The 24,453-nt window shown below is 40.0% G+C and overlaps 6 protein-coding genes across 8 annotated transcripts; 5 read left to right on the top strand and 1 right to left on the bottom strand.

Annotated features, from left to right (window-relative positions):
* Positions 1-1,855: 1,855 nt before the first annotated feature.
* naaladl1 (N-acetylated alpha-linked acidic dipeptidase like 1) lies at positions 1,856-7,766 on the bottom strand. Its single transcript, XM_028414580.1, has 19 exons — positions 7,405-7,766; positions 7,074-7,246; positions 6,811-6,932; positions 5,794-5,913; positions 5,170-5,362; positions 5,007-5,100; positions 4,807-4,911; positions 4,580-4,665; positions 4,381-4,500; positions 4,197-4,282; positions 4,006-4,069; positions 3,854-3,921; positions 3,681-3,772; positions 3,504-3,597; positions 3,338-3,419; positions 3,032-3,205; positions 2,862-2,949; positions 2,692-2,784; positions 1,856-2,227 (listed from the first exon to the last, which is right to left on the bottom strand). The coding sequence occupies exons 1-19, from the start codon at positions 7,602-7,604 to the stop codon at positions 2,050-2,052; spliced, it is 2,232 nt and encodes a 743-aa protein (XP_028270381.1). The 5' UTR covers positions 7,605-7,766; the 3' UTR covers positions 1,856-2,049.
* Positions 7,767-8,741: 975 nt separating this feature from the next.
* LOC114441734 (zinc finger protein 665-like) lies at positions 8,742-10,610 on the top strand. The gene is made up of 2 exons (XM_028414792.1): positions 8,742-8,986; positions 9,526-10,610. Exons 1-2 carry the CDS (start codon positions 8,815-8,817, stop codon positions 10,335-10,337), a joined length of 984 nt encoding a protein of 327 aa, XP_028270593.1. The 5' UTR covers positions 8,742-8,814; the 3' UTR covers positions 10,338-10,610.
* Positions 10,611-12,109: 1,499 nt separating this feature from the next.
* LOC114441192 (zinc finger protein 70-like) lies at positions 12,110-15,726 on the top strand. The gene is made up of 4 exons (XM_028413993.1): positions 12,110-12,360; positions 12,494-13,414; positions 13,931-14,116; positions 14,441-15,726. Exons 1-4 carry the CDS (start codon positions 12,189-12,191, stop codon positions 15,286-15,288), a joined length of 2,127 nt encoding a protein of 708 aa, XP_028269794.1. The 5' UTR covers positions 12,110-12,188; the 3' UTR covers positions 15,289-15,726.
* A 388-nt stretch (positions 15,727-16,114) lies between these two features.
* On the top strand, positions 16,115-18,680 carry LOC114441731 (zinc finger protein 397-like). The gene is made up of 2 exons (XM_028414788.1): positions 16,115-16,351; positions 16,983-18,680. Exons 1-2 carry the CDS (start codon positions 16,180-16,182, stop codon positions 18,104-18,106), a joined length of 1,296 nt encoding a protein of 431 aa, XP_028270589.1. The 5' UTR covers positions 16,115-16,179; the 3' UTR covers positions 18,107-18,680.
* Positions 18,681-19,311: 631 nt separating this feature from the next.
* LOC114441732 (zinc finger protein 347-like) lies at positions 19,312-21,012 on the top strand. Of its 3 annotated transcripts, none has more exons than XM_028414790.1 (3): positions 19,312-19,562; positions 19,711-20,457; positions 20,531-21,012. In XM_028414790.1, the coding sequence occupies exons 1-3, from the start codon at positions 19,391-19,393 to the stop codon at positions 20,581-20,583; spliced, it is 972 nt and encodes a 323-aa protein (XP_028270591.1). In that variant the 5' UTR covers positions 19,312-19,390; the 3' UTR covers positions 20,584-21,012. The 3 variants fall into 3 exon arrangements, with proteins under 3 accessions (XP_028270591.1, XP_028270592.1, XP_028270590.1); XM_028414791.1 differs by having other exon boundaries at positions 20,542-21,012; XM_028414789.1 differs by having other exon boundaries at positions 19,711-21,012.
* Positions 21,013-22,247: 1,235 nt separating this feature from the next.
* On the top strand, positions 22,248-24,370 carry LOC114441730 (zinc finger protein 2 homolog). The gene is made up of 2 exons (XM_028414787.1): positions 22,248-22,491; positions 22,799-24,370. The coding sequence occupies exons 1-2, from the start codon at positions 22,320-22,322 to the stop codon at positions 24,271-24,273; spliced, it is 1,647 nt and encodes a 548-aa protein (XP_028270588.1). The 5' UTR covers positions 22,248-22,319; the 3' UTR covers positions 24,274-24,370.
* The last annotated feature ends 83 nt before the right edge of the window (positions 24,371-24,453 follow it).

Here is a 24,453-nt window from a genome sequence, read left to right on the forward strand (position 1 = left end):
AAGTGGGGGAAAAAAGACAAGCTGTAGTATTTTTAATTTATGTTTTTTCGCAAATGTCTTAATAAGCAATATGCTGCACAAAGTAGAGTGTGTTTCTCAGCCGGACAAGCTTTCTTTCTAGAGGGTGAAACAAAGAAAGCAGAGATTTGAAAGTAAGGGAAGAAGTGGGAAAAGGGAGGGATGATGCGGGAGGGGAGGGTGGTGGGGTATTTAATATGAGGGGAGGGGGGGAAAGTCTATGTATATTTAAAAGAATAAACTCTGCGACTGGCGAGTCAGCCCATCCTTGTTGTTGCCTTTGATTGACAGCTACATTGGACAAAATGAAAGTGGGTCAGGAGAAAAGTCATTTCATTTTCTTTCTGAAAAGATTATTGCAGAGCTGGAAATTATACATTCTCACCCTAATAACCAGATTAAATGCAGAGTTAATGTGTGACTAGCACTGCGAACGTGTACCAGCAGTCCTCTCTGAGAGGCTTGTGTTTACAGGAGAGCCTAAATAGGAAAAACATGTTTTACATTTGACATGATTAGCGTCTGACTTTAGCAGAATTATTGACAACCAGAATTTGGTTACAATGTTGCATAACACATGGGAATTATCTGCAATGATAAAGCATGATCAATAACATGACCGGTTCCCAAAGAAGGTAATGTTCCCACAAGCTTATGTAAGTTGTTTATTCACAGGCATCATCATCAGGCATGAGCTTTGATGATTATGTGCGCGTGTGTTGTAATGAAAGAAAATTTGTGTCATCCTGACAGTGGCCATGTGCATTCCTGGAAATTAACTCTGATTCTGATCAAATGTAGAATAAGCCGTATCATGCTGTAACACGGTTTTCCCTTTGGCCCTGTGCTGACCCACTGAAACCACTCGCCCTGCTGAAGAGCAGAAAATAAATCCAGGGTCTATAAGTGTTCCTCTACTAAAAATACTGAGAAGCATCTATGTGTGTGTGGCCAACAAAATACCCCATTATTCCTGAAATACACTGGTCATAAGGTCAGAACACCAAAATAAAAAGATACTAGTCTTGTGTCTACCATGGATTAGATCAGTGTACAGTATGTTTTGTCCATTCGACAGTTTGACAGTCAATTTCCATGTTTGGAAGGCGTCTGTTAAACCTTACAAAGACATGTAGCTCTACATATGCCCATGCTTTAGATGTTATTAGGACAAAAGGATTCCATCATCATGTGTCTAACCCTCCAACCCACACAAACAGACTGTTATTCATTTACACTGTCCTAAAGTTGTGTGTCTACAGGGCTCAGATGGGTGTGACACTGTAAACTTTAACCAGAGTAGAGGGGGATGGACAAAACCACCAGTCCCAGAGAGACCTGTGTTTACAAGACAACCTGAAAAGCAGACAGTACAGAACCAATAAAGCCAGAGAAGGACCGTTTTTCTTTCTTTCTTCACATTTTTTTTAAAAATAGGCTACAGGATTATGTTTTAGGAGGACAACAGGTACTATATTACATGTATTATTATTATTATTATTATTATTATTATTATGTGCCTAATTAACTGGGTTTATAGCTTCTGCTGTCACTCAGCTTTTGACACTTGAAATTCCAAATGCTAACTTTGTGTCAAAGTATTTTCTGACCCCTGGTGGCAGGAGAAAGTACTGCAGCTCCACCTGCAGGTCTGCAGAAAGGCACAACATGCAACGGAGGTTTATAAAGTACACACCGTTGGTCAGCCTTGTCACTGCTGTTAAAATCCTGAATGATCAACGTAGTGACAAATCAATACTGCTGATTTCCTTATATCTACACTCACCCAGCACATACACTCACTCACTTCATAATTAAACACAAACCAAACTTTAGCTGTGGAAACAATAACTCTTTAATGAAGTGCTTTAATAAAATAGATACACAATATTTAAATATTTTCACCTGTGACAAAGATAAAGACATGACTAGTTTTTATTGTTTGTTGAGGATTGTTTCCTTACTAGTAAATTATTACATACAGTTCACCAACATTATGATTAAATTGAGTTACTTCATCCTTATTTGTGCCTATATGACATCAACTAGTGTGCTGGCAGCACCGTCGATGGCTTGGCTGAGTACTGACAGGTGGTAGTGCACTTTGTTCCAGTCACTGTCCAGTCCTGATGTCTCAGCCCTGGCATAAGCATCAGCTAGACCTGGGAAAGTGGCCTTGCCTGCACTACTCGAAGCCCAGATCACATGCCTGTGTAGCACACACCAAAGCAACGGGTGAGACAACAATGACACAAGAAGCAGAGGGCTACAGGATGTCTCCCCTCATCCTATCCCTCTATTTACCCAGTCATTCCTGAAATGCACTGGTCGTAAAGTCAGAAGGCCAAAATAAAAATTACAAGATTCTTGACTTGTGTCTGCCACAGATGAGATCAGCGAAGACCACTATTAAACCTTACAATGCATGTAGCTCTACATATACCCATGCTTTACCTTGCTCACCTTTCTAACCCTCCAACCCACACACACAGACTGTTATTTATTTACACTGTCCTAAAGTTGTGTGTCTACAGGGCTCAGGTCTCCCCTCATCCTGTCCCTCTATTTACACTTTGATTTATGAGCCTGTAGTTGGGTGAATTTGTGGTGAGTAAACACCCAGAGATGACTGAGGGCCAACATGGCCATGCAGCTGAGACACCATCCTCTTACCTGTATGCATATTTTTCTGGGAAGGCCAGAGGGTTCAAGAAAGCTCTGTCCAGCAACATGAGTTGGTCATTGATCCTTCTGACCTTGAGCGGCCTAACAGAAGCCACATGATGAGTGAAAGACAGCAGCAGAGACAATAACACGTCTGTACATATAGCACGTGCACCTACGTTTCATTTGCCAGGTCAGAAGTGCGAATCATGTGGTCCAAATGACCAGCTACATTGCGAAATCTGGTCACAGCTTGTTTTAGAGGTTCTGATGAAAGATACAGATTATGGCAGCCACTCAGTGAAAGTCCTGCTTATGTTATGAGATCTGGATTAAAAACATCTCTTACCCATGGAGATTTTTCTGGCTTGAAGTTGGGTCTGATACAGGTTCACCGCTGTGTTGAGGTAGTCCTCCAGACTTTCAGCATAGTCACTGCAGTTTATTGGCAGCAGCAAACTGTCAGCCAGTCGTACCAGGACATTTCCTGCTGTCCTGGCGACGGCTTGGTGACTGACAAATCCTGCAAAAGGAGGAAGTCCTCTCAGTTTTACAACAAAAAACCAGCATGATATAAAGCATTGTGATAGATTTACTCAGCAAGAAATGCTAAAATGTGTGACAAATACAAAGGACAAGGACCATCATGTCTTACCAGGATCAATAAATGTTGAGGCGTAGTTAAAGGTGTCGTATGCAGTGTGATATGCAGGGTAAATCCGAGCATTCGTTTTAGTCTGTAAGAAGAAAAATATAGTTAGGTAGTTTTCTACTGTGCCACTATTCATTTAGCAACAATTAGGCCAGAAACTTCTCCATACTCTGTCATATGTGTATGAAATATCCATGGAGGTGATTCCCAGGTAATGGACAAAAGCAGCATAATCACTCCCTGCTCCTGACAGATATCCGACACTGTTGAAAGAAGACAAAACAGCTTCCATCACTGTATGCGTGCGTATTGTGATGTTTAAAGAGGTGTGAGTGTGGTTAATTACCTCGGAATGACTCCATGTGCCGGGCTGGTCCTGTTGGCAAACCGTATCCAGTTGTCGTACACAGACGTGGAGTCGAGTCCAGGTGCATCTACCTGGAGGTAGGTAACAGATGCTGGGTGTTGTATGGGCAGCCATTTTGGAGTGACAGGAGATGGTTTTTGTGAGTGACTCACCTGTTTTGTGGCTGTAAAGATGACGTCCTGCACTGATGGCATTCCTGAAGCTCGGAGAGTTGCATTGGCTGAGGAGTGCAGAAAAAAAGGGATTATGGTGAGAAAAGTTATTTTTGTCCATTATTTTTCGGTAAGTGTGTGAGACTTCTTACCAAAGACAGCTATGTCCACATTAATGTACGCAACGGTGCGTTCACTGAGCATGGTGAAGTATTGCTGAAGGAGACAGGATCAAGTTTGGCTAATATTAGTATGTATAAATGTAGCTTTTAATACAATGTCTTTGTCCCTGGACAGAGAAAAACATAACTTGATGCTAGAATAAGTGGATATTTAATATCACCTCTGTGTACTCTGCAGATCCGATGAGGCCGAACTCCTCAGCCCCCCAGCTTCCAAAGATGATGGACCTCCTGGGCCTCCATGTCCCTGCCATATAGACAGGTGCAGAGATGAACTCTTTCTCCAGCACTATGACTAAAACAATTACAAACTCATCCTCTCATTCCTGATCAGTTTCGTCTCACCCTGTTTCACCATTTTGCCCAGAACTCTGGTCAGTTCCAGCATGACTGATGTCCCGCTGCTCGGATCGATGGCACCATGAACCCAGCTGTCCCTGTGGTTCCCATAGATCACATACCTGTCTGTGCGCACACACACACACACACAGAATAAATACAAGCTAAATTGAATTACTGATTTGAACTGAACGAACAGTCTCACCTGGCTCAACACTTCCTCTGATAATCCCCATCACGTTGGAGGAGTTTTTCACCTCTTCAAAGTTGAAGATGTCCAGTTTCACATCACTGCAATAGAGAGTCAAGTTCCAATAAACTTAAAGAGATACAACTTCTGTTTTTGTAGCACCAAAATAAATAGATAAATAAATAGATGAGTAAAACAATGATCAATGATGAATTAAAGGTTTCATCATTCTTTGTCACTACCTGTTGTTGAAAGCAGATGTGTGCTTGAACCCCGGACCACCATAGTTGTAGGTACAGTTGAATCCTCCCTGCCACTGACTGGGAGCTGCAGCTCCGTCCAGCTCACTGAAAGGACCAATGAAAAAAAATGTGGACTAAAATCACGATCCACCATGTTGGTCCATACAAATCCTCACAAGCCGATTGGTGTCACCACAAACCAAATTAATATGTATGCATCCTCAAATCCGATTGGTTGGATTGGAATAGGAGGAATCCCTGTGATATCCTCGGTTGGGATTCTGTAGGTTTCCTCTGCAAAATATTTGATGAGTGTTAAAGCAAGATTAGTATTAGTCATAGAGTGTGGGCGTCACAGCTTACCTTTAGCAGCCAGGTAGGGTGTGAGCATGTCTCCAAAGTGAGTGTTAAAGGAACCTCTCTCCACACCAGAGGGCGGCAGGTACCAGGAGTGAGGATACGTCTCATTGATGTCTGACATGAGGCCGTCGTTGATGTCCAGAGGGTCGGTGTAGACCAGCACGCCAATCACACCGTAGGGTGCTGCATTTATGGCCTGAGCACAACAATGACACATGCACAATGAAGATGTGCCTTGTGCCACAATGGGTTATATGAGGGCTGTAACACCTAAGGCCCATCGTGAAGGTGTTACTGACCAAATTTGGGCTTTTATACATGTACATTTTGTACACCTGTGTCTGATATTAAGTGGAAAACATTCTACTTACATGGGTTATTTGTGAAGTATAAAAAGCTCTAGTCTTTTTATTGGGTTAAAAATTAACCTCTCTTGCAACAGAACAATTGCTCTGATTGGACAGTAATTGCACTGTAGCATGTTTGTCTTTCCTTTCACTATCTCTAAAAGGGGTGTGAGACAGATTAATATGAGCATAATGATGCTTATTGCCCTCACTTTTAGCAGTGATGTTTGATCTCTTCAGGACAAGATAACATAACAATGACAGTGTCAGTGCAACTTACCTTGGCTGCTCTTCCTGCTCCACCATATCTGGTGATAGCGATGGTTCCTCTGAGATCCATCGTCTCGTTCAAATGCTGGTAGTCACTGGGTTTCCCCTGATTGGCATAAACCAGTTTTCCCTGAAATCCATCAAAAAAATTAACACTGTCAATGACAGCAGCTAAAACAACATCAGGTGATGCCAAAGCTGATTCGATCTTTTTACAGCACCATTTTGAAAACAGATTTTTTTTTATTATACTTTAATAATCCCAGAAGGGAAATTGCTTAAGGCTGCCAGCAAGTAGCACCACACACCAATGAGTGCACTGGAGGCAATGCAGGTAAAGTGCCTTGCCCAAGGACACACAACAATGACTAGGGAGGGAACCACCAACCTTCTGGTCAACCCTGCTCTACCACTGAGCCAGATTACAGATTTGGATTGACACAGATTTTATTAAATAACATTAATCATTTGCTTTTCTTATCATTGCCTCCCCTTTATATCCAACTTTATTAAATAGATGGATTTATCACCAAGCCATTGTGAGTCTTAACAGATTGACTCATGTTGGTTTGTTAATCCACATGGCTTGTTATCTTATCAGTGCTTGATAAGACAATGGCCTTGAAGATGGCACCATTCTGGTCCTAAATAAGTGTGTTTGAGTGGTGGTAATCATACTTAATCATAGTTTGAAGGACGGGGTTGGAATTTCTCATCTTTCTGAAATTCTAAGATGATCGTTAGAGTCAAGTAGAAAGCTTCAAAGGTCAAATACATGCCATGCAATGAATGAATAACAGTCAGAATATGTAAGTGAGGACTTCAAAGGTCAGTAAGTCAGTGACCATCATGTGATCTTTATGGTTTCACTGAACCACTTCTATATCATAAAATTCCCATAAAAACAGACTTTAAAAACTCATCTGTGCACAATCATGCAATAAACTGGTGGATGTTTCTTCTAAAACACAATAAAGTCAAATTACATTTAAAGGAAGTTTAAACAGACTTTAGGAGAGTCCCTTACCTTTGTGTGTCCTGCAGGGCCATATGCTGCATATGGCTGCACCACCTCCGGATCCTCTTGGTCTGGATGATACGGCTTCTCTTTTTCTCTAACTGTGTACAGCACCGTGTCAGATGGGCTCACTGAAATGATCAATGTACGGTGACTTGAAACTCACAATGGCAGATTCAAGAAGTCCTCAGTGTTAGACACAATGATGCAATAATGGAGATTAGGCAAAATTTGTTTTGGATGCGATTATATTCTACAACCATTTGACTCACCTACAGTGACCTTATTGGGGTTCTTGGCGTCGGGAAAGGACAGGTAGACCATGTATTCCTCTCTCCAGGCCTCATCCAGGCCGGTTTCGGGGTCCTGCCACCTCTTTAGCATTAACTGCACCGTCTGCTCATCTCCAGGTGTGGTAGCCATGTGGGGCACTCTAGTCAACTCTCTGAGGATAGAGAACCATTGATTTTCAGGGGTCATGAGTGAAGCTCCACAATTATACATATGCAGTGATGTTATTGATGATCCCCTGTGATTCTATATGTGAAGATGTTCATTTTAATTAGACAATGGAGATGCTTCTTGCTGCATCAATCAACTGACCTTAGGTTTTCCTGAATCTGCATATTATCCACCTCGGACATGAACCTCTGAATGAGGCTCTCATCCACATCCTTCGTCACATCGTTCACCCAGGATGGTGCCGGATTGCTGCTTTTGGCGATACCATAGTGACCAATTAGGATACCTATGGTCAGTACACCACCACCGCACAGGATCCCAATTAACACCTGTTTCATCATCCTACTCCCTTAAAAGAGTTTTTAAATAAAACCGTCTGCCTTCTCTTTACACATGAATTCAGTGAGCTTCTCTAAAAAGTTCTGTAGATCCTGGGTTCTCTGTACGGCTTAAGAATAATGGAGGGGAAAATCCTCGCATCAAATGAAGAGCAGCTGCTGCTCGCCTCCTATTAAGAAACAGTCATTGTAAAGGTTACTCATTAATGTTTGCAGATAGGATGGACTTTATCCCGCTGAGTGTGAGGGGAGTGAAAATTTATTTGTCCTCTATTTTTTGAAAAAAAGAGAAAAACCAAAACAGACCTGCATGTCTAAAATAGAAAATGATGGCCTATTGATTTTTATACTAATTACATAAATGCAGGCAAAAACATGTAAGCATTAACAAAGCAAGCAAAGTAATATGATTCCATGGCCACTGGTGAAATGTATGACGATGTGTTTGATTATCCAGTAGCCACAGTTTTAGATTTAGATTTAGAAAAAGGGCAGGGAGATGTGATGGGTATAGTGTTCTAGGTATGTGTTGTTTTATAAACCCAAAGACACTCTAACATCCAGGTCATTGAAAGACACATACAAGCATGTAAAAAATCATTTGTGTGTCTATTTTGTGACATAAACTAAAGTGAGGGGAGGTTTCTGTTCAATGATTTGCAGATCCATCACACATAAATAGAGTGCAAATACATTTCTTTTATTTTCACTTGCCTGGCTGGGCAGCCGCATAATAACTTAATAATAATAGCATAATAAAACTTCATTTAACCACAGAATTTATTGACCCTGCAGGCAACCGTTGATGTCGAGCCCTGGCTAGTATTTAAATTGCTTTTTTAAAATCAAACAATTTTATTTTTTTGCCAAAACTGGTATCACTTAATGATGGTATTAAACATCTTTAGAGTTTATCGTTTTTTATCATAATATACCAGAAAGTTTAAATTTACCATTTTCATATACAATTCTATTGAATAAATTAAAAAAAAAACGTCTACACCAACATAATGTTGTTTGTCAGGCTCTCTACAGCGCAGAATTATACCTGAAGTTTAAAATGATAGAAGAAGAAGAAAGCGGAACCAAGTTGCCTAACCTCCACAACACCGGAACTTAGCAGTGGGACACATCGCGGAAATAAACAGATGTGCGGCGTGAAGCTACAACTACAGAACCGTAGAAACAGTTCTTGCTTTTGTTTTTTTTAATCATGCCTTCACTTGAGTGTTTCAGACAGTTTTTCAACGAGCGACTAACCGCTGCGGCTCAAGAAATATTCAGAGAGTTTGAAAAAAACATCGTCGAGTATGAAGAAGAGATAAACCGCCAGCGCAGACTGCTCGATGTCGCTTTGAAACCTGTAGTGCGGCTACACAAACTAGGTCAGTAAAATCTAAATACATACTCAAATGTTTGTGGTTTACAGTGACTTAAACGGTATAAAAAAAAGTTTAAAAAGTTGATAAAGGCAAAAGAAAATTTAGACGCTGAGTGATCGTTTAAAGCAAAAAAAGTTTTTCAGGACGCAAGATGGATCATTTCATCATGTGGCTGAGTCACACAGTGACTATTACACTAGCTGAATAGTGGGCAGAGGCTATACGCTGTGAATATACATTCAAGCTAAGTATTTGGGAGATGTGGTTGCTGTTCTATCAGTCCTCCAGACGTCCCAACAGCATTATTTTGTAAGACTTGTCTGTCTGCTGGAACAGAAAACAAACTACACACTGAACTTACTTAGATCGCCAGCACCACACAATACTGGAAAAAAGTAGATCAGAAGAACAGATGTGAAGATTCTTTACTATAGTCTTTTGCTTAAAAGACCATGTCAGAGTTTGAGGGGGAGGTGTATTATCAGCATGTTTCTTTAAGACATTGTGTTAATGAACCATTGTTGTGTTTCTTTTCTCGCCAGAGCACCCACAGCAACATGCCTGTAAGGAGGAGGAGGAGGTGGATGAGAAGGAGGAGGTTCTCTCTAACTGGCAACTCTGTAACCAGGAGAGAAACTCAGACAGTTTGGACCAAGGAGAACCAGATCCTCCACAGATTAAAGAGGAACAGGAAGGACTCTGCACAGACACAGAGGAGCTTGTCCTGAAGCAGGAGACTGATAACATTATGCTGACTTTTACATATGAGGAAGGTGATCGCAGTGAAGATCGGACTGTGTGCTTGAATACAGTTGAAGACTCTGAGGTTCCAGAACCAAGTACGGACCACCAGGGCGACCATCACACCTCAGACAATGGAGACTCAGTATCAGTTAGAAATAAGAAGCCAAAACGACAGCGGAGACGTCATTCCAGCACAGTTCCAAATGACAGGGTACTTAGCTCCACCGTGCCACAGATTTCCAGTAACAATGAGAAAGGTGAAAGTTCTTTAAAATGTGACACATGCGGGAAAATACTCAAGGATAAGTACAAACTGCTGAGACACCAGAGAATCCACACGGGTGTGAAGCCCTTTTCTTGCAACGACTGTAAAAAAACTTTCCGGGATGCGTTTGATTTGAGACGACATATCAAAACGCACACAGGGATGAAGCCCTATTGTTGTAACATGTGTGGAAAAAGATTTACAGAGCGGTCCCACTTGAAGGGGCACACTAGGATTCATACAGGGGAGAAGCCATATTCTTGCAAAGTGTGTAAAAAAGATTTCAGATTTCGCTGTGATTTCTCAGCCCACATAAAAACCCACCCCAAGGCACCATTAGCGTGACAAATGTGAAGAAATATACTCTGCAGGGACACTTTGCACATCGTTTGAAGAAACATAACATCACATGCAGGGAGGTGACCTTGCATTTGTACAATATGTATGTGATGTTTCAGTAGAGTGAAACACACACAGGCACCCACAGAGTTCTTTTTGTTCTTAAATTTGTGTGTTTTATTTTCTGTAATGATTGTAACTTTAACAGACTTTATTGTTATGTTTTGAACATGTACATGATGTGTTGCTGCCACTGCAATGTTATCAAAAACCTTTGAATAACCAGAATTGAAAAAGTCATTTAAAAAAGATGTACAATGCATTTTTTTGCACAATTTACAAATAAGATTTTGTATTCTTGTTGCCACCATGTGTTTGATTAAACCGCTGTGATGGTAACAATTACTTACTGTTTACTTTACTTACTGTTTGCTCTGTTTCCACTGTGTGTGTGTGTGTGTGTGTGTGTGTGTGTGTGTGAGCACCTGTCAGCACCTGTCTTCAAGGACACTAGATAAGGCTTCGCTAGCACGAAGCCTTTGTTAAAAAATGTAAGTTTGTTAGAGACGAGTTTTACTTTATGTTTAACCCCATTGGACCCAGCCTTGTACAGAGAGGTTCTACCACAACACTGAAGACAAATTATGCTGAACAACATTGTAATGGGACGCAGTGATCTTGGTATATAAACACTTTGTTTTTTTTTCTCTCTGGACATCCCCAGCCAGGGACTGGACTCTGTATGATCTCCCTCTTGTGCAAGATAATAAATCTTAACATAACTTTTCTCTTGAAGCTGAAACTTCTAGAAAGCCAAGAGGTCTATTAATGAAGTATCCTAAAATCACAGGGATATGAAATAGAATTTAGGTTTATAAAGTTTTTTTCTGTCGAATCTCCTGTCCACTCCAGTCCAGTAGGTGGCGGTAATGCACCTCTCAATTTGGCTGCCAACCGCTAATAAACTTAAAAGAAGCATATACCCCACTAGAATCTGTAGGTATTTCTTATTTTTGACACAACAATGCCTTCAGTCCAGTGTTTCAAAGATCGAATAACCGCTGCTGCTGAAGAAATAGTTAGAGAATTCGAAAAAACCATGTTAGAGTACTAAAGCATGTCTTTTAATATTTGTGTTTATTGAAATTTTGCCATCACATTTATCAACGGCTTTTGGTTCCATAACTGAAACTAAAATCAGAATCAGAAATACTTTATTAAATATATTTAATATTCTTTAAATTATTACCATGGTCACCATATCCCTAGAATAACTCTTTCAACTAACCAACAGTGTGAACTAATGCCTTTAAAGTGATGCATGTGTTGATCTTTATTAACGCTTAATAAACATTTCTCTAAATGTAATCTTTTATTTTGTCAATCCATTGTCTTAACCCACTTTATCCTCTAGGGGTAGAGCTTATCCCAGATGTTGGTTGGTCAGAGGCAGGGTAGGACAGGACAGGTGCTACTGGGTATTGTTATAAAGGTTTTTTTCTAAAAAATTGTTTTAAATCGTATGAGAAAAATCTAGATTCATGCTGTACACTGACAAATATATGTTGTCTTCATGGTTAATCCACTGCTTTTGCTATCACAATCTAGAAACTTTAATGTTTTATACCTTAATATATGTATATTTGCTGATTTACATTTTTAAGTTACTTCAGCTCACATATTTTCATTCACAATAATAAGCAAAGCGGATGATTGACCTCAAAGAAATGCGGAACGAAAAACGAATTATGTTGCACTGCCGGACCTTAAAAGTGTAACAGCGGAAGTAAACAAAACTGACAGAGGTCTCGTCACAGTTAAATCGTGGATAAATGCTTCACGTTTCTTGTAGCAATAATGCCTTCAGTTCAGTACTTTAAACATTTTGTCAACGAGCGGCTAACTGCAGCTGCTGAAGAAATATTTAAGATCTTTGAAGAAACTATCGGCGAGTACGAGGAAGAGATCAGCCGTCAGCGCAAGCTGCTGGATATCGCTCTGAAACCTGAAGTGAAGTTACACAGAATAGGTCCGTACAATCTTATCTGATCTTAAAATAACAGAAAATCATGTTTTTTTTGGAACCCATATTTGTTCAACGTGTAATTGATTACTCAAATAGATTTATCCCAAACTAAATCTTGTGTTGCTTTTCTGTCCAGAGCTTTCACAGCAAAATGACTGGAAGGAGGAGCAGGAGGTTATTTCTGACCAGCGACTCTGTAACCAGGAGAGGAGCTCCTGTGAGCACCAAGAGGACCTATATTCCCACATTAAAGAGGAACAGGAGGATCTCTACGTCAGTGTGGACAGAGAGCAGAGTGTACTGAAGCAGGACAACAACACCATTACATTTTCTGTTTCTTATGAGGAAGGTGCGCAGAGAGAAGCTCAGACTCCGTACGTGAATCTCGATGCAACTCAGAGTGCATCAGAGAATGAGTCTGTACACAACATATCATTTCCAAGTTCTGAGGTACCAGAACACAACAGTGATGATGGCCGGCTCATCTCTTACCATTCTTATTTATCTGAGAGCCAAGATTACAGAGGACAAACACATGGTGACACAGAATCAACAGGAAGCACACAGACAAACACACATCACACCAACACGGTGCACAGTAACAACGTGATCACTTCCACTGTGTTAAAACACACAGGCAAAAGGGGTTTTAAATGTGACACTTGTGGTAAAGTACTCAAGCAAAAATCCAAACTGATCAGACACCAGAGAATCCACTCGGGTGAAAAGCCGTATTCTTGTAACACGTGTGAGACCAGATTCAGAGACGCGTCCTCTTTGAAAAGGCACATCAGAACACACACAGGTGAGAGGCCTTACCTTTGCAACATGTGTGGGAGAAGATTTTTCCAGCTGACACACTTACAAAATCACACAAGAATTCACACCGGTGAAAAACCTTATTTTTGCAAATTGTGTGGGAAAGAGTTCAGATCTTGTAGTGGCGTTTCAGTCCACATGAGAACCCACGCTGTTAGGAAGCCGTATCGATGTGACACTTGTGGGAAAGGATTCATTGTCGCATATCGCTTGGCGAAACATATGACATTACATACAGGTGTATGACTTTGTATTTGTAAAACACATGTGAGAGAGTTCAGATGTATAGACTAAGACTCCGGTTGAGTTGAAATCACAATCTTACAACTAGAGTCTCAAAGATGTATTTTTTTTTCTTGCTTTATTTATTTTTTCAAAGACTTTCCATAAGAATATTTATGTCTGCTTATTGAGCTGTTTAACAATTCAATAAAGAGATTCACAGAAGAACTATGAAGTTAATCATCGCGGTAATGTGTCTACTGTAAATATAAATGACTGCAGAATATTTTCACATATCGTGATGTCATGTGTTTAAAACTGCATTGTTGTCATTTGTTTTTTTTTCTATCGTATAAACAGAATTTTTCATCATATTGCATCTATGATGTAGGTGTTAGACGTCTCTTCGTCGGTAGGTGGCAGCACTGAATTTTAATGCTCCTGCTCCGTCAAAAAATTAGTAGAAGAAGACGTAACCGGAAGTAAACGAAGAAGTCCTAAATATCAACGTCAACTCGTACATAAATCACTTGTAAAGAAGTAAGAATGCCTTCAGCTCAGTATTTCAGACATTTCCTCAATGAGAGGCTAACAGCTGCTGCTGAAGAAATATTCAGAGCTTTTGAGGAAACTATCTTCGAATACGAAGAAGAGTTAAACCGTCAGCGTAGACTGCTGGATATCGCTTCGACGCCTCAAGCAAAGGTGCACCGGACAGGTATGTAAAACCTCAATGGTCTAAAAATAAATTACCGTATATCTTGAGTCATGTTTGATTCTGATGGTTCCAATCTAGATTTAGCTGCTTAGATGAAAGCTCTTCCTAAAGCTGTGGTGGGAATACATATGCACTAGATTTCCTGGCGTCCCTGTCCTGGTGTCAATGGACCAGTGTCTAATTTTATGTCAAAGTATTTTCTGTCAGAGTTGGTTACAGTTCGTCCCTTTGCTGACACTGTTGTCACAGCCTCTCTGGAAATAGCACAGATTTATTTTTAATATCACGTTAGTAACTGATTTCTTGCATTGCTTTAACTTCCAGAGCTCCCACAGGAGCATGTATCCAAGAGGGACACGATTCTTCCTCACCAACAACCCAGTAACCAAAACAGGAACTCCAGATTGGGCCAACAGGGCCCGGAATCTTCACAGATTAAAGAAGAACAGGAGGAACTTTGTGTCAGTCAGATAAGACAGCAGGACAGTGATTCGGTTATTGTAGCTTTTACCTATGAGGGTGATGACAGCAGTGAAGAAAAGACGACATGCTCAAATCCAGATGAAACTCAGAGTGGATCAAAAAAACAGCCTGAAGATCGCAGAGAAGAAAAGCCTGGGGACTCAGCATCAGCTACAGCCACAGAGAAAAACCCACAGAGGATACATCAAACCAACACAAGTCACAGTGTGATCGTCTCTACCACATCAGAAAATCCCTCTAATACAGAAACAGGTAAAAACTTTTTCAAATGTGGCACCTGTGGGAAAGTATTTAAGGACAAGTCCAAAATTGTCAGACACCAGAGGATCCACACAGGCGAGAAGCCATATTCTTGTGAGGTGTGTGGCAAAAGATTCAATCAGACAACGGCCCTAAAAATCCATGAAAGAATCCACACAGGGGAGAAGCCGTATCTTTGCAACACTTGTGGAAACAGCTTTGGTGACCTATCAACTTTAAAAAGGCACATGAGAAGCCACACAGGAGAAAAACCTTACGTTTGCACAACGTGTGGGACAAGATTTTGTCAGCTGTCCAACTTGAAAAAACACACAAGAATTCATACTGGGGAAAAGCCGTATTCTTGTAATGTGTGTGGGAAAGACTTCAGGCTTCGTGTTGGCCTGTCAGTCCACATGAAGAGCCACACAGGAACCACATCAGTGTGACACATGTTTTAACACCACATACAGACACTGTTTGTAAAATAGGGTTTATTCTGGCCCCAAAGACTTTTTTGGGGTTGTAGAGGTGAAACAGAAAAACACTTTACATTGTATGTTTTTAAATTAATTATACTCCTTTTAGTTATATTTTATATTTAAACAGTGATGCCACTATTGTCTTTAACAGTAAAAATGCAATAATATTCACTGATGTAAATATACTGTAAATAAATGGTAATAAAATGTTGACCTCATACATTTTGTGACAGATGATAACAGTAAAAATGCCAGAATCACACAGAAATCTAAGGATGCAATATATTTCTTTTTAGACAAAGAAAAGCAGGAGTCCTCATGATGAAGTCCAGTTCTTTATAGTGTGGTATTCATTCATAGCATTTTATTTCAGAGCTACCGGCTCACCTACTGGAGGTGTTGATTATCCACAGATGAAACTCTGACACTGACGTGCATTTGTGAATTTGAATAAAAGAAAAGATATGATTTTCTGATGTTCAATTTTGTATCCATCCTATATTTTGGAAGATGTTTTACATTTATATATGTAATAAAATGACAATAAGGCTTATGTTCATGTTTCCTACTATCCTATCACAATATATAAGAAACTGTTCTTTACGTGCCTTAAGTTCATACACATTTCATTAAATACCACAGCTGAGTTTTAGCTGTTGAAGTACAGAGAAAGTACCTGAGTGTTCCTGTTTAGATAGATGCAGTTTTGTCTTCAAAATGAATGCGGACATGAAAGTGAGCTCACGTTCACCGCCGGACCTTAAAAGTGTGACACCCAGCGGAAGTAAACAAGGAAGCTGTTTGTCGCCTTCCTCCTCGCTGAATCCTGGATAAATATTTCGTTTTCACGGAGTAGCCATGCCTTCAGCTCAGTGTTTGCGACATTTTGTCAACGAGCGGCTAGCTGTTGCTGCTGAAGAAATATTCAGAGCTTTTGAAGACACCATCGTTGAGTACGAAGAAGAGATCAGCCGCCAGCGCAAACTGCTGGATATCGCTTTGAAACCTGAAATAAAAATACGCAGAATAGGTCTGTAAAATAAAAAAATAATAATGAAAAAATGTTAGAGGACTCATTTTCGATCTTAAAACTTACACAATTTATTTATTTATGTTCGTTCTGCTCATGACTGCACTCGTCAAAACGTAATAAAATACAACAGGTTTGGACATTATTAGTCCTCATGCAGTTACTGTGTGCACAGATTTCTGTACTGTAGCGGCACATTTAGCATCAATCTAAAGTGTTTGTATTGGCAGCTGTATTGGCAATGTGGACAATATCACATTCACTGTTGTTAAAATACAACATACTGCATTTTGACTCCCTTAGCCTCAGTGTTTCACAATCAGTTCAGGAGTCAGCCAATGGAGAAGCATATGAAAATACTCAGCTGTAAGTCTCACCTGCAGCAGCTGTGAATAGAAGCTATGAGCTGAACATCAAGCTTGGTAATTTATTCAGTTAATAACAGCACAATTGTAAAAGCAGCTTAAGTCATCATTAGGTACTTTGACAACAACAAGATAGCTGTCAAATGTGTATGTGTGTGTGCAATCAGAGAGGGTGTATAAATGTGATCTCAGTAGTTGAGAGATGGATGAACACATTTGTTCCCGTCATCACATTAGCAGTATTTTCTTTCTCCCTTTCTCACCAGAGCTCTCAGAGCAACATGACTTTAAAGAGGAGGAGGAGGAGGAAGAGGAAGATGATCTCTCCGGCCAGCAATTCTGTAACCAGGAAAGAACTTCCAGTTTCGAGGAAGAGGACCCGGAACCTCCTCAGATTAAAGAGGAACAGGAGGAGCTCTGCACCACTGAAGACAGAGAGCAGCTTGTGCTGAAGGAGGAGACTGATGACATTATGCTGACTCCTGCTTATGATGAAGGTGACCCCAGGGAAGATCAGACTCTGTGCTTGATTCTTGATGAAACTCAGAGAACAGCAGAGAAAGAGACTGCGTACAACACACCGGATAAAAGCTCTGAGGTATTGGCTTTGAACACTGACCACAATCTCCTCCCTCACAGCTCTCATCTAACTGAGAGTCAAGATCACAGAGGAGAAAAGCATCAAGATTCAGTAACAACGACAAACCCAGGGACAGATCACAGCAACACAATTCAAAGTAATGGGGTAATCAACTATGTCATGTTAAAGATTCCATGCAATACTGATCCAGTTAAAAGAGCCTTTAAATGTGACACTTGTGGAAAGGTTTTTAAGGAAAAGTCCAAATTGGTCAGACACCAGCGGATTCACACAGGTGAGAGACCATATTGTTGTGACATCTGTGGTAAAAGATTCACTCAGACATCCGGATTAAATGTTCATAAAAAAATCCACAAGTTTCACAGTAACAGTGCGATTAGCTCTGCCATTTCAAAGATGCAATGTAGTACCAGTACAGGTAAAAGGGTTTTCAAATGTGACACGTGTGGAAAAATATTTAAGGAAAAGTCCAAACTGATCAGACACCTGAGGATCCACACAGGTGAGAGGCCATATTGTTGTGACGTCTGTGGTAAAAAATTCACTCAGACATCAGGACTGAACGTTCATAAAAAAATCCACACAGGTGAGAAGCCATACTTTTGCAGCATCTGTGGGAACAGATTTACAGATGCATCGTCTTTGAAAAGGCACACAAGAAGACACACGGGTGAGAGACCTTACCTCTGCAGCACCTGTGGCAAAAGATTTTATGAAATTTCAGATCTTAGAAAGCACCAAAAAATCCATTCCTGTGAAAAGACATATTCATGTAAAACAAGTGGGTAAGACTTTGGTTCTGTTAGCCCACCCGAGTACCTACTCTAATTATTGATGGATGTATCTACAGAGACGTCAGTTCAAAAGAGCTCACCAGGTGTTTACCTGAACACTAACTTTTTACATTATGCCTTCAGAAATCTGTTTAATTTCACTGCTGTCAATTTTACATTTGTGTTTCTAACAATATTTGCTATTACACAATATTTAACTCTCACACATTGGTCTAACGTGAAGGCATACTGTAGTTTCTAAAAAAAGTATTTATTTATATGCACTTTCTGTACTGTTAGGTGTAAACTGTACATTTTAAGATGAGTAACGTTGAACACTCATGCTGGTATCCTAACGACTACAATATTGTTTTCATGTTATTTATTTTTGTGATTGTAGAATTTAGATAGATAGATACAATTTTTTGGGCTTTGGAGACACACTGTACATTATCTGTTTTGGACAACACACAGATTTTTGCTTTAATAAAAATATTTAATTTAGTTATTCAGATTAATATTGATACATATATAAGGTAAATGATTGCATAAGTATCCACAACTAAAGAATATAATGTAAAAAATATTAGTTTCACTCTGAAATCTAACTCAGCAAATTTATTCTGTTAATCAAGGTAGAGTTCATGTTGTTTGATACAATATGCACTCAGATTGCTAAGACTGCATCAGGCCTTAACACTCATGTGATGTATGTGAACAATAAAATATAATGTTTGAGATTTGTTTTCCTCAGAATGAGTTAAAACTTTATACACATGTGACATGCAATGCGGTGAACTCATAACATAAGACATCTCATTGAAATATACAACAACACAAATCTAGCATGGCTAAAAAGACACCTGTGAAAAGATGAGAAGGATAATTAGGGGTAAATATATTTTTGTGGAAAAGGTTTGTCCCAAATAAATAAAAAATGGTTAAAGAGGTGTGTGAGTGTGCTGCTGGCACACTGAAGAGGAGAGAGTGAATGTTCAGGTTTTTGAGTACAAGCAAATTTTATTTAGAGCCTCAAAATGTCTTTATTATCACTTTATAGAATAAACTGCACGATGTTAAAGGTGATTAAAGACAGAAGGAGGCAGTCGAGCAATTTTATAACTCTTAACTGCCGTACTTGTACTTTACCACAGTAATTACGAGCGGAACGATATATATTAACTCCTTTTCGCTACCGGACCTTAAACGGTGTGACTCCGGCGGAAGTAAACGAAAACGCTGCTAGAAACGTCGCTACCTTCCAGTCCTCGATAGATATTATACCTGCAACTACACAAGAATGGATTCCGTGGATTGTTTGAGACATTATGTAAATGAGCGACTGGCTGTTGCTGCTGAAGAAATATTCAAAGCTTTTGAAGAAACTATCGTCGAGTACGAGGAGGAGATCAGCCGTCAGCGCAGACTACTGGATATCTCTTGGAAATCCAAAATAAAGTTACGCAAAATAGGTCTGTTCAACCTCAATGAGTTTTAATTAACGGAGTATTGTGGCTTATATTTTATGTTTTTATAGCATATAAGAAGTGGTGAATGTTTTTTATGCCAGAAAACATATTTTTGTCATGTTTGTAATGATTGTGTTGCCTCCGCCTGCAGAATTCCATCAGCAGCATTATGATGATGATGATGATGGTGATGAGGAAGAGGAGGAAGAGATTCTTGAAGACCAACAACTCTACAACCAAGACACGGATTCCAGTTTGGACCAGGAGGAGCCAGAACCTGCACAGTTTAAAGAGGAACAGGAAGAACTCTGCATCAGTCAGAACGGAGCCCAGCTCGCACTGAAGCAGGAGCCTGAGTTCTTCATGCTGGCTCATGTACATAATGACCACGGTGATATCCAAGCTCTGTATCTGGGTGGCGCTCATGTTGCCGATTCAGCAGACAACACACCATTTAAAAGCTCTGAGTTTCCAGAGACAAACACTGACCACCAGGTCCTTCCTCACAACTCGTATTTAGCTGAAGCTGAAGACCACAGACAAGAAGAGCGCGAAGATTCAGCAACAAAACCACAGAGGAAACATCACACCAACAAAAGTCACAGTGTGATCAACTCTACCACCATACAGAATTCCAGCACTACGAACAAAAAGTCTTTAAAATGTGAATTTTGCGGGAAAGTATTTAAGGACAGGTCAAAAATTGTCAGACATCAGAGAATCCACACAGGTGAGAAGCCATACTCTTGTAACATCTGCGGCAAAAGATTCAATCAGTCATCAACTCTAAAAGTTCACAAAAGAATCCATACAGGAGAGAGGCCGTATTCCTGCGAGTTCTGTGAGCACAGATTTGCAGACACATCCACTATGAGACGGCATCTGAGAACGCACACAGGTGAGAAGCCGTATATTTGTAACATCTGTGGGAAACGATTTTGTGACTTGTCAAACTTGAAAAAACATTCTAGAATCCATGCAGGTGAGAAGAATTAGTCTCCTGAAACATGTGGGAGAGATGTGATGATTGGTTGGTCCAGCTAAAATCCCACACTGGAGCCACGTCACGTGCCGTCAGACAGCTTTTGTTGAATCACAGGATAAATCATGCCATACAGTGAAGTGAAACTGTGTTTGTAAAGTGTGCAAGAGGTTGCAGTTTATACTGGGAACACAAGAACCCACAGATACGTCTATTTTTTCTTCATATTACCAAGATGTCACAATAATGTAGTTTGTCATAGTAGTACATTAACAACTAATCAATAATTCTTACTCCCACATCTTAAAAAATGCATTTGATTATTGTGTAGTTACTACAGTAGAACTCAGCTCACGTCCTTGCTTGCTGTGAATTCTCTAGAAAGTCATGCTCTGTTTTCACACATCAAATGCACTTTAGAATCCACACTAGGAAGCTGGCAGGATAGTTTATTGTTCAGTGTGATTAAAATCATAGGACCACCAGCTGATGTCCAGAAAATGTAGTCCAGGTGTCGACGAGGCTAAAGTTTTTTGCGGCGCATTGACATTTTCTCTATATACACTTTTAGTCAGTAACAGTTGGTACAAATGTAAATAGGGCACCTCTTAAGTGAATATATATATTTTAGAAATTGTATGCACTACCTTTGATGTTGAAGATCCAGTGTTGTGGGAAAACTGATGTCACATTCTGAGAAACGTTTTTCAAAAACAAATTGTTTTTAATTTTTTTCTGTTGTTGTATATATTTTTTATCATAATTTTTTAACTTGGTTGGCGCAACATAAACACTAAATGAAGTGCCTTTGCAATCATGGAATGCAACTCAATACACTTTCTAAAGTTGAGCATTGATATTGTAAGAAATTGTGAGCACTTCATTAAAATAAAAAAAAAAAAAACAGATTGTGGTATTATTTATGTGTGCTTTATGATATTTCATGCATATGTGACTTAACATTTACTACTTAGCTACAGTAGGGGCATGATGAAGGAAAGAGATGTGTGGTGGTACAGAACAATAGTGATGCTGTTGTCTGCTGTGGCAGCAGTCTGAGGGTGCGGGACATCAACAGACTCAACAGAATCATCAGGAAGGCGGCCATGTTGTAGGAGAGGACCTGGACCTCTCTGACAGAGGTGTGTCAGAGGAGGATGTTGTCCAAAATAAAGACCATACGGGACTGTCCCTCTCACCCGCTCCACACTGTGCTGACCAGCTACAGGAGCTCGTTCAGCAACAGACTTGGACTCCCACAATGCACCACTGAGAGACACAGGAAGTCATTCCTGCCTGTCTCAATCAAACTACTGAACCCTGAACTGTAACAGTCACGCAGACACTGTACATTCATACTGGTACATGTCATGTTCTTTACTATGTAAAGGTTTTTATACAATAGTAAATATTTTCTTTTTTAGATACAACTCAGGGATTTAAGTGCTATCTAGGTATTTAGATATTTCAATTTAACTTTGATTTCTATTTGTCTGTAACAAAAAATAATTTCCCCTCGGGGATAAATAAAGTAATTCTGATTCTAATTCTGATGAGGCTCAAAGTAAATATAACATAAACACTTCAGGAGTCGGCTTTAGATGATGGCAGTGGGTCAACAAAGAAGAGGAACCATTGCAGTTGAGTGCCGAAAGAAAAGCCGTCTTTGTTTTTGCCGGACCGTAAATAATGTGACACTACCGGAAGTGAACAAATAAACTGTAGCTAACTACCGTTTTCGAATCGTAGATGGATGTTTCGTCTAGACAGACAAAAGAATGGCTTCAGTTCAACTTTTCAGTCGTTTTGTTAGCGAGCGGCTAAAAGCTGCTGCTGAAGAAATAGTCAAAGCTTTTGAAGAAACCGTCGCCGAGTACGAGGAAGAGATTAACCGTCAGCGCAGACTGCTGGATATCAGCTGTAAACCTGAAGTAAACATACAAACACCAGGTGTGTGAAACATTATTTGTCTGTAGAAAATATGAAACTGAATATTTTACATTACAATATTATATTAATATCTGCTTAGTTTTTCCTCATAGTTGCAGTAGTAACATAAAAGGTGGAACTATCTGGCTTCATTGATGGAAAAGGTGGAAAGATGCTAAAACGCAGCTAGTTTGAAGAAGCTAATAAGCAGCTAATAAGAAGAAAGAAAAAATGGACAGTCCTGCCAGAGCCAACTCAGAGGTTATGTTATGAGAGAGATGTGTTGCAAAGTTAACTGTAAAATCTCTTTTATGACTTTTCACTACAGAACAAAATGTCTGTAAGGAGGAAGAAGATCTCTCTAACCAGCAACACTGGAACGGGAACACCAGCTTGGACCAAGAGGACCCGGAACCTCCAAAGATCAAAGAAGAGCAGGACGAACTCTGCACCAGTCAGTACAGAGAGCAGCTTCCATTAAAGCAGGAGACTGATGTCTACATGCTGACGTTTACATATGAGGAAGGTGAGAGCAATGAAGAGCACAGTCAGCACGTCGGTGTCGATCCGCCTCCAAACACCCTCTGCCAGCTACTCCATCACAGCTCAGCTTTAACTGAAAGTCAAGATCAAAGAGGTAAAAAGCATGAAGACTCAGAATCAGCAGAGACAAATCCACTAAGGACTCATCACACTGAGACAATTCATAGTAACAGTGTAATTAACTCTGACTTGTTAAAGAATCCCTGCAATACCGACACAACTGAAAAGTCCTTCAAATGTGACACTTGTGAGAAAGTATTCAAATGTAAGTTCAGCTTGGTCAGACACCAGAGAATCCACACCGGTGAGAGGCCTCATCCTTGTGACATCTGCGGTAGAGGATTTCGAAATATGTCAGGATTAACAATTCATAAAAGGATCCACACAGGTGAGAAGCCATATTCCTGTCACATCTGTGGTAACAGATTCAGAGACACTCCGTATTTAAAAAGACACATGAGAACGCACACCGGGGAGAGGCCGTACTCCTGCAGCACTTGTGGGTATAGATTTGCAGATACATCGTCTTTGAGGAGGCACATAAGGACACACACAGGCGAGAAGCCTTACCTTTGCAAAACATGCGGAAAAGATTTCAGATCTCGTGGGAATTTGACAGCCCACATGAGAATCCACACTCAAGCTGTATCATCCAGTGACAAAGAGACACAGCCGCTGCCGATACATCACCCCTGGAAAATGAAGAGTAACACTGTGCCCAAGATTCCCTGTAATACTTTGAAAAACTCTTTGAAATGTCAAACCTGTGGTAAAGGGTTTAAAGATCAATACAGTTTGATCAGACACGAGAGAATCCACACAGGTGAGAAGCCATTTTCTTGTAACTTATGTGGTAAAGGATTCAATCAGGCATCGATTTTGAAAATTCATAAAAGAGTCCACACAGGGGAGAAGCCATATTCTTGTAACTTCTGTAGTAAAACATTTAGTCACCCATCAGTCTTAACCATTCATAAAAGAATCCACACAGGGGAGAAGCCACATTCTTGTGGCATCTGCGGTTATAGATGCAGAGACACTACCCTTTTGAAAAGACATATGAAAACACACACGGGGGAGAAGCTGTGTTCTTGTGACACTTGTGGGAAGAGATTTAGAGACAGGACAGAGCTGAAAAAACATACAAGAACACACACAGGTGAGAAGCCGTACACATGCGGCACTTGTGGAAATAGATTTGCACACACATTTACTCTGAAAAGGCACATGAGGAAGCACGCAGAAGGCACATCTGTGTGACTTCTGTGGAGGACTGGTACTTCTATATAATGCTTGTATACATTTCCTTAAAGTTATGTTGGTCATAGTGTGTTAGCGTGTCATATTTTTGTATCATGTGTAATATTATCAACTTGATATACACCTGTGCAAAACACACAATTATTTTTTACTAAATAAATTAAAAAAAATAAAAAAGTT

Source organism: Parambassis ranga, chromosome 9, assembly GCF_900634625.1.
Source record: "Parambassis ranga chromosome 9, fParRan2.1, whole genome shotgun sequence".
NCBI classification, from domain to species: domain Eukaryota; kingdom Metazoa; phylum Chordata; class Actinopteri; family Ambassidae; genus Parambassis; species Parambassis ranga.